The following is an 18,863-nucleotide window of genomic DNA, read 5'->3' on the forward strand; positions in this document are numbered from 1 at the left end:
CAGCCAAAAGAGAAAAAAAAAAAAAAAAAAACACGATCCCCTTTCACCCCTCCGTTCGTTCCAAGTACCTGTCCAGCTCAGCCTTAAATTTATTTAGGCTATCACCTTCCACAACAAAGGTTGGAAGTCTGTTCCACCAACCAACCACCCACTGGCAAAATGGTTTGAGCATGCTCAAACCATTTAAGGCTTTATACACCTCAATCACGTTGCAGGTGCCTAGTCTCCAGACACTGTAATTTTTTACAAAATTTAAGTCTTTCTTCGTAAGAGCAACCTTTTGTTCCATTCACCAATCTTGTTACCCTTCTCTGTCCTTGTTCCAACAGCTCTACATCCTTCTTAAAATGAAGCCTCCAGACCTGTATACAGTACTCAAGGTGTGGCCTGACCATTGCCTTATATAAGGGGATAATCACCTCCTTATCCCTGCTAGAAAAGTCCCTGTATATCATTGACAAGACACTATGAGCTACTCTTGCAGACTGTCTGCACAGCTCAGAAAATTTCATATCTGCCGGCACAATTACCCCCAGGTCCTTTTCATTCTCTACCACTGTCAGTGTAGTACCACAGAGTTGATATATCACTCTGGGTTGCTGCTTCCCATACGAAGTACTTTACATTTATCAATGTTAAACTTCATTTGTCACCTCTCAGCCCATCTGCTCAACTTTTCTAGATCCTGTTGCAGCAGTGTACTGTCATTAGCGTCCTTAACAACACTGCCAACATTTGTATCGTCTGCAAACTTGGACATTAAGCTTGATATACCATCATCAATATCATTTATAAATACAGAAAACAATAATGGACCCAATACTGAACCCTGAGAGATTCCACTAATAACATTAGTCCGCGATGAGCAATGTCCATTGATTACCACTCTCTGTCTTCTCCCACTCAACCATCCCTTTATCCATAGCAGCAATTATCCTCCAATGCTACACTGCTCCAATTTGTGCAGCAGTCTTCCATGTGCAACAGTATCAAAAACCTTTCTAAGATCCAAATATATGATATCAAAGTTATTCCTTTGTGACCACATCATATTACCCAATCAAATTGGTCAGGCAAGACTTTCCCTTAACAAAACCATACTGTGTCCGAGCTATAACTGAAGTCTTGTCTAGATGATCCTGTAGTGCTTCTTTAACCAGTGCCTCCATTAATTTCCCTGGAACCTAATTTAAACTAACAGGTCTATAATTACTTGTGTCCTCCTTTGTGAATTGGGGTCAAATTTGCACATCTACAGTCCATGGGCCCCTGAGTCCAAAGAAGCTCTCATAATTATGGCTAAGGGTTTGCTTACTTCCTTTGCTGCCTCCTTTAATATAACTGGAGAGATCCCGTCCACCCCAGGGTGCCTTTTTTATGTTTATCTTCAACAATTTCTCCTCCACTTTCCTCTCAGTTATTATAAAATTATCCAGCTCACTGCCAGAGTTTAACTCACCTTTGGCATTCCCCTCCCTGAATAACTCCTCATGGGTGAATGTAGATGCAAAATACTCATTTAGTTTACTATCCACCTGAGAAGGATCATCAACAGTTGAACCATCAATATCCAGTGGACCAATCTGATTCATCCCTTTCCTTCCAGAGTTTACACAGGTAAATAACTCTTTGTTGTTTTTCTTTCCATCCTTTGTCAAGGATTTTTCATAATCGGCCTTTGCCTGCCTAATCTCTTTTGTGACTTGGTTACAGACCAGCTTATATCTATCATAGGCTTCCATGTCACCCATTAATTTATATGTATCCCATGCATTTTTCTTCTCTGCCACATGTCTCATTAGTTCATCTGACATCCATTTAGGTCTAAACCCTGAACAATATTTCTTAGTTGGTTTGTAACGGTTAGTAACTTCGAAGATAAATTCATTGAATGCTTCCCATTTTGAATTTGGTGTTGGTAACATCATCAGTTGATCCCACGGTATAGAATTTAAATACTGTCTCAGACCACCGTAGTCACCTTTACGAAAGCAAAAACCCTTCCCTTTAATCCTGATGGTAGTTACCTCTTTGAGTAAATCTCACTTCAGCTCACTGTGATCACTGACTAATCTATTAGTCCTTGTATTCCCTCAAGCTAGCAGTTTTCCGACCCACCTAACACTGACTCGATAGCTTCACTAAATATTCTTGCACCCTTTCTATTTAAGTGTATCCCATCCCTGTAGAAGCAGTCTCTCCTGTTAACAAGTACAGACCAGGCTGAAAAAAATTCTACGTCTGAGCCTTGCACAATCTTTCCAGGGCCGAATTGATCGACAATGCTCTCATCATATACTCTCTCCTATCGTGTCTGGGCAGAATTCCAGGCAATTTCAAATTCAACCCTAATTCACGGCTTTTTTTCAACAGTAACCTGTACTTGTTAAGTTATTCTGCCAGTCTCCTACTCTTAATATCATTAGTGCCAACGTGTACAACAATATCACCCTTTGTGTCCTTAAAATATGATATCTGCCCTACAACGTCATCACCTTTTGCCCCTGGAAGACATACCCTGGATCCGTTCCACCTATCCTTTTTACATAGCATGTTCCCCATTTCCCTGACAATAGAGTCACCAACAACTGCTAGTTCCTGTGGGACCAGTGCATTCTGCCTTGGGGGTTGCCGCTGTGTTGATCAAGTGCAAGCTCTGGCGTTGAGGTGGGCAGCTGAGAGCTTGATGGGCCCCTCAATTTAGATCCTTCGAGGGCATCCATCCTGTCCTTGAAACGCTAAAATAGGCCCATAACAACACTGAGTTATCGCCTCATTTCCTCACACTCCTTACATCGCGCACACACAAAGACATCCTCCTTGGCAATATCATGTCCCGTACCTGATTGCTCCACACGCATCAAGCAATCAGTGCATTTTAAAAGGCTGTGATTTAGAGGGCAACTGCCCCCCTCAGTTCTCCCGTGAGCCACAGCATTCCATTTAGCTCGAGCCTTTTGATTTGCTGCCGTGGTCTGAATCATGATTCCGATTCAATTTCAGTACAAAATTATAACCCTAAACTTGTATCCAAACGCAGTTGTAAAAATATCTATATATATTTTTTAAGTGTCAAGTATTATCTTTGAGTTTTTTTATTTAAGTTTTTTCTTCTATTAGATAATGCTCCTGGACATCCTACACATCTAGATGATTTAAATTCGAACATGAGAGTCATATTTCTACCGCCAAACACAACTTCACTCATCCAACCTATGGATCAGGGTGTTATTTCGAATTTAAAAGCATATTATTTACGCACATTTACTCAGGCATTGTCTGCAGTAGATGATGAGAAAAATTTCACGTTAAGAGACTTGGAAATCTTACAATATTTACCATGCCATCTTAAACATTAATAAGGTCTGGGCAGAAATTACTAAAAGTTGTTTAAATGGCGCATGGAAGAAAACATGCCCATGGCACGCAAAAGGTTTCGAAAGATTTGAAAAAGACGGATCATATGAAGAGGTTACAGATAAGACTGTAAAGGTTGCAGAGCTATTTCAGTTGGGAGGTTGATGCCAAAGATGTGGAGGAGTTAATTGAGGAAGAAGAGAAGGAATTATCTAACAAAGAACTTATTGACTTGCAGGCATCGATTGTGAAAGAAGAAAATGCTGACAAAGCTCAAGATGAACCAAATGAGGAGCCGAGATTCTTCATCACTAGACAGGTGGCAATGGCATTTTATAAAATTGCATCAGCAATGGCAAGGTTTGAGAAGATGGATCCTGACAGCAAATGATTCTTAAAAGTTAACAGAGGGGTGAATGATATGCTTGCTTGCTACAAAGAAATCTACAATGAAAAGAAAAAAGCCACCGCCCAGTCATCCATTAATATGTTCTTTCATAAGGTTGAGGGGCCAACTCCTTCTAAATCTCCATAGTCCTCGACCTCTGCAGTGGGCATACTCATCAGCTGAAGACGTTGATTCTGCAATCACAGGTACGCATCAGTTACTTTAGTTATCATAAATGAATTGTATCTTGTCTTCCAGAAATTATAAAAATTTGCGAATGTTTAATAAAATATTTACAGTACAAAAGCTCTTTTATTTCGTAATCAATATACAAATTAAAATACTGTACCTAAAATAAACGCAAAGGACTCACATAAAAGCATCTACTGTGCGTGCTCGGTACATGCGCCACTGCTTTATTCCTTTCTCTTTTTTTTTTTTTTTTTTTTAACTAGGAAATATAACGGATGCATTTTATTTTCATGATAAAATTTTAATATTGCGAATAAAAAATAACACGAAATATTTCCCATATCAGAAAAACTATCACAAAACATTCTACAATATAAAAACAAATATTACATAAAAAACAAACTCTTCTAGATAAGGTACACGATAATCACAGATTACATTAAAAAATTTATCATAAACGTGTATAAACACGTTTTGAAACCATTTTTATATCAGTGGTTTGCAGCATTTGTAATTTTTAAATCTTTCCTTTTAGCATTTCTTTCTAGATAGCAGTAAATTTCTACAACATATTAATCCACTTTCAGAGGAAGGCATGCAGTCCCCATCTGAACACACACTCAACATATTTCCACAAAGTGTTCAATCTCCTCTCTTATGGGGGCATAAGATCTTTTTGAGTTTGTTAATCATTAGTTGAATAAGTTTGCAGTCTCCATCTGAACACACACCCAACCTATTTCCACAAAGTGTTCAATCTCCTCTCTTATGGGGGCATAAGATCTTTTTGAGTTTGTTAATCATTAGTTGAATAAGTTTGCAGTCTCCATCTGAACACACACCCAACCTATTTCCACAAAGTGTTCAATCTCCTCTCTTATGGGGGAATAAGATCTTTTTGAGTTTGTTTAATCATTAGTTGAATAAGTTAGTTTTAGTACATTGTTTCTTTCTGTATTCTATCACTCCATTTCCACCTTTTTTCAAGTAACTTAGTGGTTCCCAACCTTTTCTTGTGTCAAATCCATTGGAGTGGGGGGGGATGGCTGGACACAAGAAAAGATTGGGAATGACTACATGCTAAATTTCACATCTGACTGTACCAGGACCATTGTTGTTAGTTTTTTCTTTTTTTGGGGAGGGGGGAGGGAGGAAGGATGGTCGTAGAATAGATGTGCACAGGTTTGCCTTCAACCACCAGGTGTTGGAACAAACTCCCATCTGTTGTGGAAGTGGGCAGTTTGAACAAATTCAAGGAAAATTGGAAGGGATGGACAAGTGATGTGGGAGGTTTTTTTTTTTTTTTTTTTTGGCAGATGCATACAGAGGCAGCTTTCGTCTCTGCATGCTGTCGGAAAATGTTGGAATTTTTTTTACAGTAAAAAAAAAAAATTTTTTTTTTTTTTTTTTTTTTTGTTTAGAAATCACGAAAATGATGGGTAAACGCAAAAGAGTTGCGCTTTCAGTTAAACAAAAACTTGGAATTATTCAAAAGTTTGAAAACGGTGCATCTGTTAAATCTCTAAGGAAGCATTATAATAAAGATGTATCAAAATGGCCAAACATTAACAAGTATCGCACGGAATTCAGATTTGTCAATAATAATATAGTAGCAATATGTTATTAGTCATTCCCGAGTTACGCAAAACTCGATGAATTAAGAATCTTGGAACGTATTTCTTACGTATATCGGGGACTTTGTATTTTTGGATTAACCGCGAAATCGATTATCCGGGATTTGTTTTTTACCATCTATCCCGGAAAATCGAGAGTCTACTGTATTGCCATACACTCCATGCGGTTATTTGTTTGCAAATGTCTAATTACATTACGTTCCCAGACACTTGAATAAAAAAAAAAAAAAAAAAAAAAAAATCACATCTAGATACAAAACACAAGGCAAACATGTTACCTATTCAGATCTTAAAACATGGAAAATAAGCAGAAATTTTTAAAATTTTCAATTTTAAGTTTTATTATTTAAAAAAAAATTGAAGAAAAATTATGTTTGCACCAAAAGACTGAGCAAATCTTTGTAGCCAACTATATTATGATAATGAAGTAAAAGTCAAATTGAATAAAAACAAAAGATTCTGTCATAAATCTGGAGAATAGTCAGCTATGTATGATCCTATAATTTTTAACAGGCACAAAAGAATTTTCTCTTTAGTATTTTTGGCAAAGGTAAAGAAAGCCTGCACGAGAAGCACGCAAAAGTTCGATGAAATTTATCGGTAAAAGCACCTTGCAGTAACGACATTGTACTGTTGCTCGCTCAGTAAACATACAGTGGGTGTTATCGGTCAGGAGTAGAAATTGAATCCCATGGGAGATTGAAACCCTCCCGAAGTGGAGGGGGTGACCTGACCTTTTTTCATTAGAATCACTGGTGGATAAATTGTTTATTAAAAAAAAAAAAAAAAAAAGGCAAAGGAAGCCCACATGAGAAAGCACGGCAAACTTCGAAAAAGTTTAACGGTGAAACTACATCATGAACATTTTTTTACGACGCCAGAACTTCCAATATGACTCTGTTTCAGTTAGTTAATTCAACTCTATTGCACGTGATTCAGGTGCAATAGAGATTTGTGGGGGGGGGGGGGGGATCAAGCTCCCGTGGGATTCAACTTCTACTTCAGACCAATAACACCCACCGTTTGTTTACCGAGCTAGCAACAATACAAATGCTGTTAAGGCAAAGTACTTTTATCGGTAAATTTCATTGAACTTTTGCATGCTTCTCGTGCACCTTAGCCATATTTTTATATAAATATAAAAATACTCACCATTTTAACAGAGCACTGTGCACACCCATTATCTGCAAGTTCATCTTCAAAGAGATGAATATCTTCATAAAACATAATTTTCTCTCTCACTTTTAGTTTTTCTATGTCAATTCTTTCTTCTGTAGGAATAACCTAAAGAAGTATTGGATCATTTGTTTCTTTTTAGCTCAAGGAAAATAAATTAAATATGTTTAAAGAAAGTAATAATTATTGCCTTAACAAAAAGGGAAATGTGGCAGATATTTAGAAATCTATTCTTAGAAATAATTGTTATACGATACAGAATAGTGTATGTATATCCTGAACTTGATAGCACAAGGTTTAATGTAAAATTAGATAGCACAATATGTAGTACTTTATTAGAAATCTGTTAGTTTAGTTTAGTATTATTAATTAATCAATTAAAATTTTATTAATCTTATTAAATTCACTGTTAATTCTATCCTAATTTGCACAACAAAATCTGTCAAAAACAATGCAAAATCACTGAAAAAAAAAAAAGAAAGAAATAAACCAAGTTATCTTTTAGAGTTTGTTAATTAAGTGTATTTGCTTCTTTCTGCATTCTGTCATTCCATTACCATCTTTCTTCAAGTAACTCAGTGGTTCCCAACCTTTTCTTGTGCCCAGCATTTCTCCATCTCCAATGGGGGATGGGACATAAAAAAATGTTGGATACAACTGCATGCTAAATTTCATACATGACTGTACTAAGACTTTTTTTCTGTCAGAAATCTCTTTAAACCTCTCCTCTAGACCCCAATTCCACAGTTTATAAATAACCCTTGGATTTCTGTTCCCTAGCTGCAAAACTCTACACTTAGAATTAAACTTCAGCAGCTATTTTTCAGACCATATCTACAACCAAATTAAGCCATTTTGAAACAAATTGGATAAATACTTAACCATTTTGCTTCAATCTGTGTATAAGGGTATTCACAAGTAGGACAAGGTTTTGCAGCTCCGACGAAAGATAAGTTTTTATTTATATTTAGCCATTTTATTGACTTAATTGTTATATTAAATTGTTTTCTATAAGTAGCTTTATAGTCTAGTCAAGCTCCTTGGTTTATTTTGAATTTAGATAGCGATTTTGAAAATTAATACTTAGTGTCCGTAGATTTCACCGTTCGTAACTTGCCGCCATTATTATAAGATATGGAATAGTGTAATGCAGCATTTCTCAAACTGCGTTCCGTGAGCTGTGGAACAATTGTTCCGCAAAAAATCGCAATTAATAATTAAAAAAATAAAATAAAATTTGCATATTTGTAGTGTACACCACTTTTGTATCATTATAATATTTAACATATTTTTTTGGTTAATATACTGGAATAGACTAATAATCAAATAGACCTCGGAACACTTTATTTTGGGGTGCTTTGCATACAGAACTATGCATAGAGGTAATGACACCATTCATATGCAATTTAGCCTGGAGTACACAGGCTGAAGGAGAGGAGGAAGCGAACCGATATCACAACTAAATTCACATCTTTGTATAAATTTTTTTAAAATAATTATTAGTATTTCGAAATATTATTACTAAAATATGTGACCATAGATTTGTGGTTGAAAAAAGGAACTTTAAAACGAGAAGCAAAGTACTTCTAGTACTGCAACTAGCTCGATGAAGACGAACACAATATTGTCACACTTCAAAGTGAGGATGAACAATCGCAGCCTTTTGTTCCCCAGAAATCCGAAGTGAAAATACAGGAACCAACTAATAAAAGACCAAAACAAAAGTATGATGACAGTTATTTGAATTTCGCCTTTATATGTGTTGGAAATAAAGATGCTCCTGATGTACAGTGCATCATATGTAATAAAACATTAGCAACAGTTCTTTGGCTCTTGCTAAACTTGTGTTTCGTAAGTGTTCCGTGAATACGTTGTGAGTTGAAGTGTTCTGTGACTAAAAAAGTTTGGGAAACAGTGGTGTAACGTATATCCCAAATTTGATAGTATAAGGTTTAACGTAAAACTAGATAGTAAAATGCATAACACTATTAGAAATCTGTTAGTTCAGTTTAATATTACCAATTAATCAATTAAAAATTTATTAATCTTATTAAATTTCATTGTTAATTAAATTGTACTTAAACGGAATCATGTCCCAGACTAGAACAGAAAAGAATTTTTTTTTTTTTTTTTGGTAGTTGTTGGCGCATCGACTTCTGTGGTCATAATGCACCTCCCAAGGTTTTTGCAGTACTTTGATCCAAGGCCCGAGGCGGGATTCGAACCCGCGACCTTTGGATTGCCAGGCAGGCACTTTACCCACCCGGCTAGTCCGGTCGGCAGCAAAGCAATGAGCACAAAGCACTGAAGTACTGTGGCTCAGGGGAGAACCGAATGGGGTGATTCTCCAACACATCACAGTCCAAAAAAAATGTGCAAAATGCGAAATGTTTGCAGATCTGTCTAGAACAGGACATGATCTAGCCAAGGAGAATGTCTTTGTGTGTGTTAGGTGCAGAGACTGTGAAGAAATTAGGTGCCAACTCAGCATTCTTATGAGCATCTATGAGAATTTGGGTTTAGGGTAGATGCCCTCAAAGGTATTAGAGTGGGAAACACATCACGCTCTCAGCTGCCCAACACAATGCCAGAGATAACTCCTCTGCATCAGGCAATACAATGGCACAATGACATTTGTCAACGTCAAACTTCAGTTGCCACCTCTCAACCCATCTGCCCAACTTTTCTAGATCATGTTGCAGTAACCTTCTCTCATTACTGTTATTAACAACCCTGCCAACCTTCGTATCGTCTACAAACTTGGACATTCAGCCTGATATACCATCAGCAATATCATTTATAAAACAGAAAACAACAATGGACCCAACACTGAACCCTGAGGGACTCCACTTAGAACATTAGTACATGAAAGGCAGTGTCCATTGATTACCACTCTGTCTTCTCCCAATCAACCATCCCTTTATCCATAGCAGCAATTTGCCTCCAATGCCACCCTGCCAATCTGTGCAGCAGTATCAAAGGCTTTTCTAAGATCCAAATATATGATATCAAAGTTATTCTTTGCATCCAGTTCCTTTGTGACTACATCATAGTATCCAATCAAATTAGTCAGAGAAGACTTCTCCTTAACAAACCCATGCTGTGTCCGAGCTATAACTGAAGTCTTGTCAAGATGATCCTGCAATGCTTCTTTAACCAGTGCCTCCATTAATTTCCCTAGAATAGAAGTTAAACTAACAGGTCTGTAATTACCTGTGTCTCCCTTTGATCCTCCTTTGGGGATTGGGGTCACATTTGAATATCTCTGGTCCATGGGTACCTCCCCTGAGCCCATCCATCCCAGGTGCCTTTCTTGTGTTTATCTTCAACAATTTCTTCTCCACTTTACTCTCAGTTATTACAAGATTATCTAGCTTAATGCCAGAGTTGAATACACCTCTGGCATTCCCCTCACCGAATAACTCCTCATGCGTGAATGTCGATGCAAAATATTCATTTAGTTTGTTAGCTACCTAAGCAGGATCATCATCAACAGTTGAACCATCGATATCAAATGGACTCATCTGATTCATCCCCTTCCTTCTAGAGTTTACATAAGTAAAGAACTCTTTCATGTATTTCTTTGCAGCCTTTGCCAAAGATTTCTCGTAATTTGCCTTCGCCTGCCTAACCTCCTTTGTAACTTGGTTACAGACCAGCTTATATCTATCATAGGCTTCTGTGTCACATGTTAATTTATATGTATCCCATGCATTTTTCTTCTCTGTCACATATCTAATTAGTTCACCTGACATCCATTTAGGCCTAAATCTTGAACAATATTTCTTTGTTGGTATGAAAAGCCTAGTAGCTTCCAAGATTAATTCTTTGAATGCTTCCCATTTTGAATTTGCTGTTGCTAACATCATCAGTTGGTTCCACCGTATAGAATTTAAATACTGTCACAGACCACCGTAGTCACCTTTACGGAAAAAAAAAAAAAACCCTTCCCTTTACCATTGATGGTAGTTAACTCTTTGAGTAAATACCACTTCAGCACACTGTGATCACTGCTACCTAGAGTATCCTTTATCTGCAGATTCTTGATGCATGAAGAATCATTAATGATAATCAGATCAAGAGTATTACTCCCTCTAGATGCCTCCCGAACATGCTGCTGTAGAAAACAATCATCCAATAAATCCTGAAAAGCCTTGCTAGTGTGTGAGTGACCAACCCACAAATTCCAGTCAACATCTGGGAAATTAAAATCCTCCATTATAAGACACACTAATTTACTGGCCAACACTATTTCTCTACACAATTGCTCATTATACTCATCAGTTTCATTAGGCCTAAAACACACACCTACTCTCATTTTTCCTTTCCCAGTGCTTATGTCACACTAAACAGACTCAACATTGCATTGTCCACCAACATCAATTGCATGCTCTTCCTTAGATTTTTTGTGTTTCTTAACTAACAGCATAACCCCTCCTCCCTTCCTGTCCTGTCTATCCTTTCTGTACACATTGTACTCTCCAAATTCCAGTACCACACTGCTTATGTCTGTGTGACACCATGTCTCTGATATCCCAACAATATCTGCCTTTGATGTCTTGACTAGCACTTCAAGCTCATCGAATTTATTAACTATACTCCTAGCATTAGTGTACATGCAAGTATACATGCACCTGTTTCTACTCTTAGTTACCCTAACACAGCCCATGGATTTACTTGTTCCACTATGACTCTCAGCAGTCCTGGAAATTCCCATTGACTTGCCTTCCAGGCTGTTGCTCAATTGCATTTCAATAGAAGTAGTGCAAGAATCACTGTTACCTCTGCCAGCGGCGACTGTTAATCTATTAGTCCGTGTATGTCCCACAAGCTAGCAGTTTTCCGACCCACCTAACTCTGCCTCGATAGCATCAGCAAATATTCTTGCACTCCTTCTATTTAAGTGTATCCCATCCCTGAAGAAGCAGTCTCTCCTGTTAACAAGCACAGACCAGGCTGAGAAAAATTGTACCCCTTGAGCCTTGCACAATCTCTCCAGGGCCGAAATGATCGACAAGGCTCTCATCATATACTCCCTCCTATCGTGTCTGGGCAGAATTGCAGACACTTTCAAATTCAACCCTACCTCACGGCTATTTTTCAGCATTGTCTTGTATTTGTTAACTAATTCCGCCGGTCTCCAACTCTTAATATCATTAGTGCCAACATGTACAACAATATCACCCTTTGTGGCCTTAAAGGATGATATCTGCCCTACAACGTCATCAACCTTTGCCCCTGGCAGACATACCTTGGTCCTGTTCCATCTATCCTTTTTGTACAATTAGTTCCTTTGGGACCAGCACATTCTGCCTTGGGGGTTGCCTCTGTGTTGTGTGATATTCAAGTGCAAGCTCTGACATTGATGTGGGCAGCTGAGAGCTTGAGAGGCCCCTCAATTTAAATCCTTCGAGGGCATCCACCCTTTCAAGCTCTCATATAAGCCCATAACAATGTCGATTGGAGCCCGATTTCCTCGCACTCCTTACATCGCGTACATACAAAGACATTCCCCTTGGCAATATGATGTTCCATTCCTGATTGCTCCACAAGCAGCAATCAAGCAGTGCATTTCAATAGACTGTGATCCATTCAGAGGACAACCGCCCCCTTCAGTTCTCGCCTGAGCCACAGTACTTCCACTAGTTTGAGCCTTTTGCTTTGCTGCTCTGGTCTGAGTCATCATTTCTATTCATTCAAGTTCAATAAAATTTCAATACAAAATATAACCCTGAACCTATATCCCAATGCAGTTATAACACTATATATATATATGTATTTTGGTATTGAATATTATTTCCGAGTTACATTATATGACTTTCTTATCCCCTGTCACCTTATGTATTAATTTATGATGTTACGTTTGTGATAACTAGGTCGCTATATTTATTTAGTTAAAAAAGTACAATTCAATTAACAATGAAATTTAATAAGATTAATAAATTTTATTGATTAATCGATACTACTATACTCGCTATCTAGTTTTCCGTTAAACCGTATGCTAGCACACGTTGTATCGTATAACAATGGAGTCAAGTTACGAACGGTTAATCTGTGGACACGAGGTATTATTTACTTTCCAAATCGCACTATCTAAATTCAAAAAACCTTTAAGCTACTTATAGAAAATAATTTAATCTAACAATTAAGTCAATACAGCAGCTAAGTATAATTAAAATCTTTCGTTTGCGGAAGCTGCAAAACCTGTCCACACGTGGATTTGATACCCTTAACGATATTATTAAGTAATAACCTACAAAATTTGTATCTAAATTCAATTTAAACTAAAGTATTGTTATTAGGAATATAAAGCAACTCAAAAAAATAAATTAATATGCCAATTTAAGTCAATAAAAAAACAAAAACTTCTCTGTTTGCTGGAGCCATAAAAACTTCGCCTGTTCACATGTACTCTCGCACCCAATGTGAAATTGTGATTGAATAAACGGTAGTGAAAAGATGTACAAATGTTGGTCAAAATATTTAATATTGAAATATTTGTACATATAAAATATTCTGCATTACATACGTATATAATTATATTGTATCAAAATTAAACTTACAATTCCAATTACAATCATGAATTTAATTGATCTAAATTGATTTTAATTGATTTAATTTAATTGATGAATTTAATCATGACAAATGTGTTGATTTTGGGTCGTACTTTGGCCCTCTTCCTGGTAAACTAAAAGAGGTTTTAATTTAAAATCCCCCGCAGCGTTACCATTCAACAATAAAATGAACCGATCCTTCGCCGCTTTGAAATTTGGCATGTTTTTTCCTCCTTTCAATATGCAGACTTTTAAGCATTCATTTCCAAAAAAGTCCTGCTTCATCTATGTTAAAAACTTGTTGAAAAGTATAACACATAATACCCCTCTTCAATAATTTTAACAAGTTCTTTTTTGTAAGGTTTCACCTCCTTGATCTGCACTTGCTGCTTCTCCATGGATTTTAAATCTATTCAACCAGCCCTTACTAGTTTTATTTTTTTTTTAGGTGAGCTTTCTTTAGATCATCATATAGGCTAACCTCTTTTTTTTTATAATATTTAACTTAACTGAATTCTGCATTGGATATTATCTTCCATAAAATTAGTTAAAGTCTCTCCATTTCAATCCTAATAGCTGCCCTAGCCCTAGTTGCTTGCAGTGGAACAGCTGTCTTTCCCGATGCTAAAATTAATTCTTTATTTTTTATAATTGTTCTTACAGTTCAACTTGCCAGTTCTAAATTATGGCACACATTCGCTTGTCATTGCCCAGAATCGATTTTCTTCAAAAACATCTAATTTAATTTTCAATTTTAGTCTTTTTCTTACATTTGTAGTCTTCATACTGCATCCAGACGTTGCTTTTTCATTCTTATCTGCCATTATTAACTCTTCGAAAATGTAACAGCGTTGGTTGCATTAATTATTATTCAATGTTCGAGTAAACCGTCTGTTATACACTATGTCTAATACTGTACTGAGTAATGACTAGCTTTCAGATAAATGCATATAGCGCAAATATTACAAGCAATATACTTGATCAATTTTTAAAATGTTGATCTCGGAACTACGTAACAAGTCATTGTACTGCAATTAAAGTAGTGTTTTTTTGTTTTTATGTAAACCCCAAACACGAGAGGTAATAGAACCTATAGTACTTAGTACCGTGCTTGGGTTAGAGGTTGAGAAGACGAAAGAAGATATTTGTTGACATTGGACTTGAACTTCTGTAGATTGTAATTTTCAGGAAATACGTATGAAGGAAAGTTGTTCCAGAAAACGGCAGCTGAATGAATACACGAGGAAGATGAAAGGTTGGTTCTGTGAGTTTGGAGTTGGACAGTAAATGGATGTTGGCTGGTGGCGGCACGTGTTCGGACTGTTTTGAAAGAGAGAGCGGGAATTATAGAAGCCAATTCAGAAGAACAGTGCCCATGGAATTATCTGTAGAAAAGGCATGCAGCAGAAACAGTATGTCTATGAGACAGAGAGTGGAGAGACTCTGTTAGAGAGGAGTCATTAATTAACCTAACTGCCCTCTTCTGAATGGAATCTAGAAGCCTGAGAGAGGTTTTGGGGGCACCGCCCCAGATGTGGAAACAATATTCCATGGTAAGGCAAATTTGCAATTTGTACAGATTGAACAGCTGTTTGGGAAAAAAAGTAACGGTGAGAGCGAAAGAGAAAACCAAGTCTTTTAGATGCAGAGGAAGCAATATTTGTAATGAGCTTGTGCCAAGAGATATTAGAAGTCAAGGTAATCCCCAAAAGAGATATATCATTTTGCCAAGAAATCGGAGTGTCACTAAAGGTAAGCACAGGAGCAGAAGAATCCTTTTTCTGAGATATAAGACAAGACTGAGTTTTAGAAGGGTTGAAACCAACTAAGTTGTCTTTGCCCCACTGCAGAATTACCTGAAGATCGGCACATAAGGAATTGGTAGCAGATTTTCGAGAAGTTGAAGCTGATTGAGCAAGACAAGGTTTCTCAAAATGGAAAGTGGAATGCAATGTGCTATCACTGGCAAAACTACGGATAGGATTTCCAGTCAATGGAAGAAGGTCATTAACATACAAGAGGAAAAGAGTGGGGGAAAGAACTGAACCTTGGGGGAAACCGGCATTAGTGGAGAAGTTAGAAGACAGAGAGGCATCTACCATCACCCTCAGTGAGCGATCAGAGAAAACACCGGATAACCAATTAATAAAAACAGTTGGCAAACCATAAGATGGAAGCTTGTTTAGAAGACCTTTATGCCAAACACGATCGAAAGCCTTTGAGATGTCAAGAGAAACTACTTGTGTTTCACCGAACCTTTCCATTGAATTAGTCCATAAATGGGTAACATAAGCGAGAATATCACCAGTGGATCGACACTGATGGAATCCATACTGGCGATCATTGATCAGACGGAAGGTTTCTAGGTAGTTTAAGAGTTGGTGGTTAATTGATTTCTCCATTACTTGAGAAAGAGTAGAAGTAATTGCAATGGGATGATAATTGGATGGGAGGGATTTGTCACCCTTTTTAGGAACTGGCTGGATATGAGCAAATTTCCAAGCTGTAGGAAAAACACCTTTGGAATAAGAAAGTGAAAAAAGATGGCAAAGAATAGGAGTAAGTTCAGGAGCACAGGTTTTGAGAACAAGTAGAGAAATAACATCAGGACCTGGAGCTTTCTTAGCATCAAGATTCGCCAAAATCATTCTGACATTCTTTTGAAGTAAGACCGCAGGAGGCATTGAATGGAGCATGTTGGGAATGGTGGGAGGTATTTTACCAAGATCATTAATACATGAGTTGGAAGAAAAATGGGACGCTAGCAGGTCAGCTTTATCCTTGGCTGAAGTGACAACAGAACCATCTGGTTTGGACAGAGGTGGGAGCAGAGATGGGCAAAAGTTGCGGCCAATAGCTTTGGCAAGAGACCAGAATGCTCGGCTACCATCAGGGCAAGAAGCAAGTTTTCTACTCTTAGCCTGTTCAAACTATAGTTTTGATTGATTCATAACTGCTTTACAATTGTTGCGAGCTTTGGTGTATGCAGAAAATGAAACTGGAGAATTAGAAACAAGCCAATTATGATAAGCAACATTCTTCTCCTGAACAGCCTTAGCACATTTATTGGAAAACCAAGGTTTAGATAAAGGACGAGATTTTAAAGTGGAGTGTGGGATAAAGGATTCCATTGCTGCAAGAATAATTTCAGTGACACGATCTGAGCAAACATTGACATCAGAAGTTTTGAAACAGTAATCCGACCAAGGAAAAGAAGTCTCGCAGGTCATCCCATTTTGCATTCTTGTAATGCCAAACAACACGAGGTTCGGAATATCCATGAGATAAAGGTTCCATTGGAGAAGAGACAATCACCAAGTGGTGATCAGAGGTGCCTAAAGGACCTCTCACTTCGACTGCATATTTAGGATTGTTTGTGAGATAAAGATCAAGCGTATTGGCTGTATGATTAGGATTGTCTGGTATTCTTGTAGGTAAATGAACAATCTGTGCAAGGTCATTAGTAATTGGAAAAGCCTCAGCCTCACGACCAGCTGGGTCGGTGTGACTAGAAAACGGTAGCCAGCTGGAGTTGTGAACATTAAAATCACCAAGGAAAATTACCTCACTGCTAGGAAAGTTGGACTGGAGAAAGTCAAGTTGCAAAGAGAGGAAGTCAAAGAGCTCCAAGTGATTAGTGGAGTTGGGAGAATGGTAGAGACAACAGATGAATTTGACACAATGAGGTAGAGAGATTTTAAGCCAAAGACGATCAAAGAGAGGAGATTCCAAATTGCCAGGTCTCTGACAGGGAATATCAGAACGGACATATGCACAAGTAACACCTTTGAGGCGAAAGGAATCATACAGCGAATAATTTGGGCATCTGAGATGGGCAGTAGTTGAGCCAACCGATAACTGAGATTCTGTCAGAAAAAGTACATGGGGTTTGGCAGACTGCAAGTGGAAATGGACATCGTTGAGATTAGAATTGAGACCACATATATTTGTTAAATGAATTAGGAAGTGCTTGGGAGGTTTAGATCTTTTCGCAGATAAGCTTAATCTATTAGTTTGACAATTCATGGTGTATTCAATAGTAAGAAAAAGTGGGTGGGACATGCCATATGAAGTAATGAAATTTTTGGATATGGCGTACACATGGGAAGAATATACCCAGATCCTTGACATAACGTGGCCTCGACAATGCTCCCCCCCGCATACACACTACTCGGACTGCCTCCAGTCACTATCTGGCAGAGTAGAGGTAGCAAGATTATACACTAGCTGATCCGGAAGCCTCCTAGGGAGTTACCAATAGGTTCGGTCCGGTGTACTAACTAGCGGCCGGCCTGCGAACACCGTTTTAGAGCTGTACCCTCGAAATGTAAGGAATATTGGATCTCACCACGATGTTCATCATAACCTCAAAAGGCATCAATCATACTGCATGATGGAAGAGATAGGGAAGGGTTGACCAGAACTTAGCTCTAGAGGCTAAACATGGGTTCCACCACTTCAAGCCTCCAATAAGCAAAGTGGTGGCATCGCACCGGTTAATGAGAGTCATCTACGACATAGTACTTCCTGGTAACATGAGGGGCGGCACTCCTCCATGTGGTGTGAGTGCCACACCTTGATCCCTGCTTACGTTGGTTCACACCTGGGTGGTCACCCACCATGTACTTGTGCATGGAAGTTATGCCCAGGATTACTAACAGTCCCACCATCGTGAAGGTGCAAGCAGAGGATTTGGCTGCTACAGACTGTCCGGACTTCGCCGAAATTGGGTCCACTTGACTTGAGTGTCACCCGAATATCAGTTCCATCAGCGTTTTAGACTCCCAGGTAGCAAGTACAGCTTGTCTGGCATATCTGAGAGAATGTCTGTGAAAACCTCGAGGACCAAGAAAATTTCACTGAGCGTGGGAAAATTTCTCAAGTCGGCATGGGAAATGTTTTAATGCTGGTTTGCTATTCATTTTCAAGTTATCAACTCCATCAGATGAAACATATTTTCGTTAAAAATGCCAAAAATGCAATCTGTACGCTTGTAAAAGAGCGTTATAGTGATTTGTGACAGCATTATAGTCAGATACAGGTTTATATTATAAGAACAGTGTTATAACGAGGGTCTGCTGAATCAACTCTCTAGAGCTCAGTTAATTCCATCTGTAAGTCATCAGGTGCTTTGGAGAGAACAATCAGGTGTGGTTAAAAGCTAATTTCGGCGTGAGATCATGTTTCTTAAAACCAGTAAACCTTTCATTGTATCCTTCAATCAGGGAGTCTAAAACAGCTGTGCATTCTTTCATTTCTCATTTCCTTAAAATTAAACTGCAAACTAAATTATTATTTTATTAGGCACGTGGTATAAGAAAGCCCGAGGCTTATTCTGCAGCGGCCAAAAAAAAAAAAAAAATTTCTGAGTTAACCCGAGGAGAGAGAGATGTTGTTATTTGGTTTTTAGGAGCATTAGCAACTACGGCCATATTGCTCCTGGAATATGCAGTGGTCATTCCCTGACCTTTCTGCATCCTCTGTATTTGGTGGTGATGGGCTCAAACCTCGGTCTAATCAAGAAGCGTGTGCTATGCACTGCTGCTCCTTCCCACCTGGCTA

The 18,863-nt window shown here is 38.1% G+C and overlaps 1 protein-coding gene across 6 annotated transcripts in view; it reads right to left on the bottom strand.

The window, feature by feature from the left end:
- Positions 1 to 18,863, bottom strand: part of LOC150088229 (TIP41-like protein) — a 299,210-nt gene that overhangs the window by 84,104 nt on the left and 196,243 nt on the right. For all 6 annotated transcript variants that reach the window (XM_090370642.1, XM_090370645.1, XM_090370640.1 and 3 more), the window contains one exon: positions 6,724 to 6,855. In XM_090370642.1, the coding sequence (XP_090226768.1) occupies positions 6,724 to 6,855 (132 nt within the window). The remainder of the gene's footprint in view (positions 1 to 6,723; positions 6,856 to 18,863) is intronic.

Source organism: Mastigoproctus giganteus, chromosome 3, assembly GCF_048544385.1.
Source record: "Mastigoproctus giganteus isolate SK-2022 chromosome 3, ASM4854438v1, whole genome shotgun sequence".
In the NCBI taxonomy this organism is placed as follows: Eukaryota; Metazoa; Arthropoda; class Arachnida; order Uropygi; family Thelyphonidae; genus Mastigoproctus; species Mastigoproctus giganteus.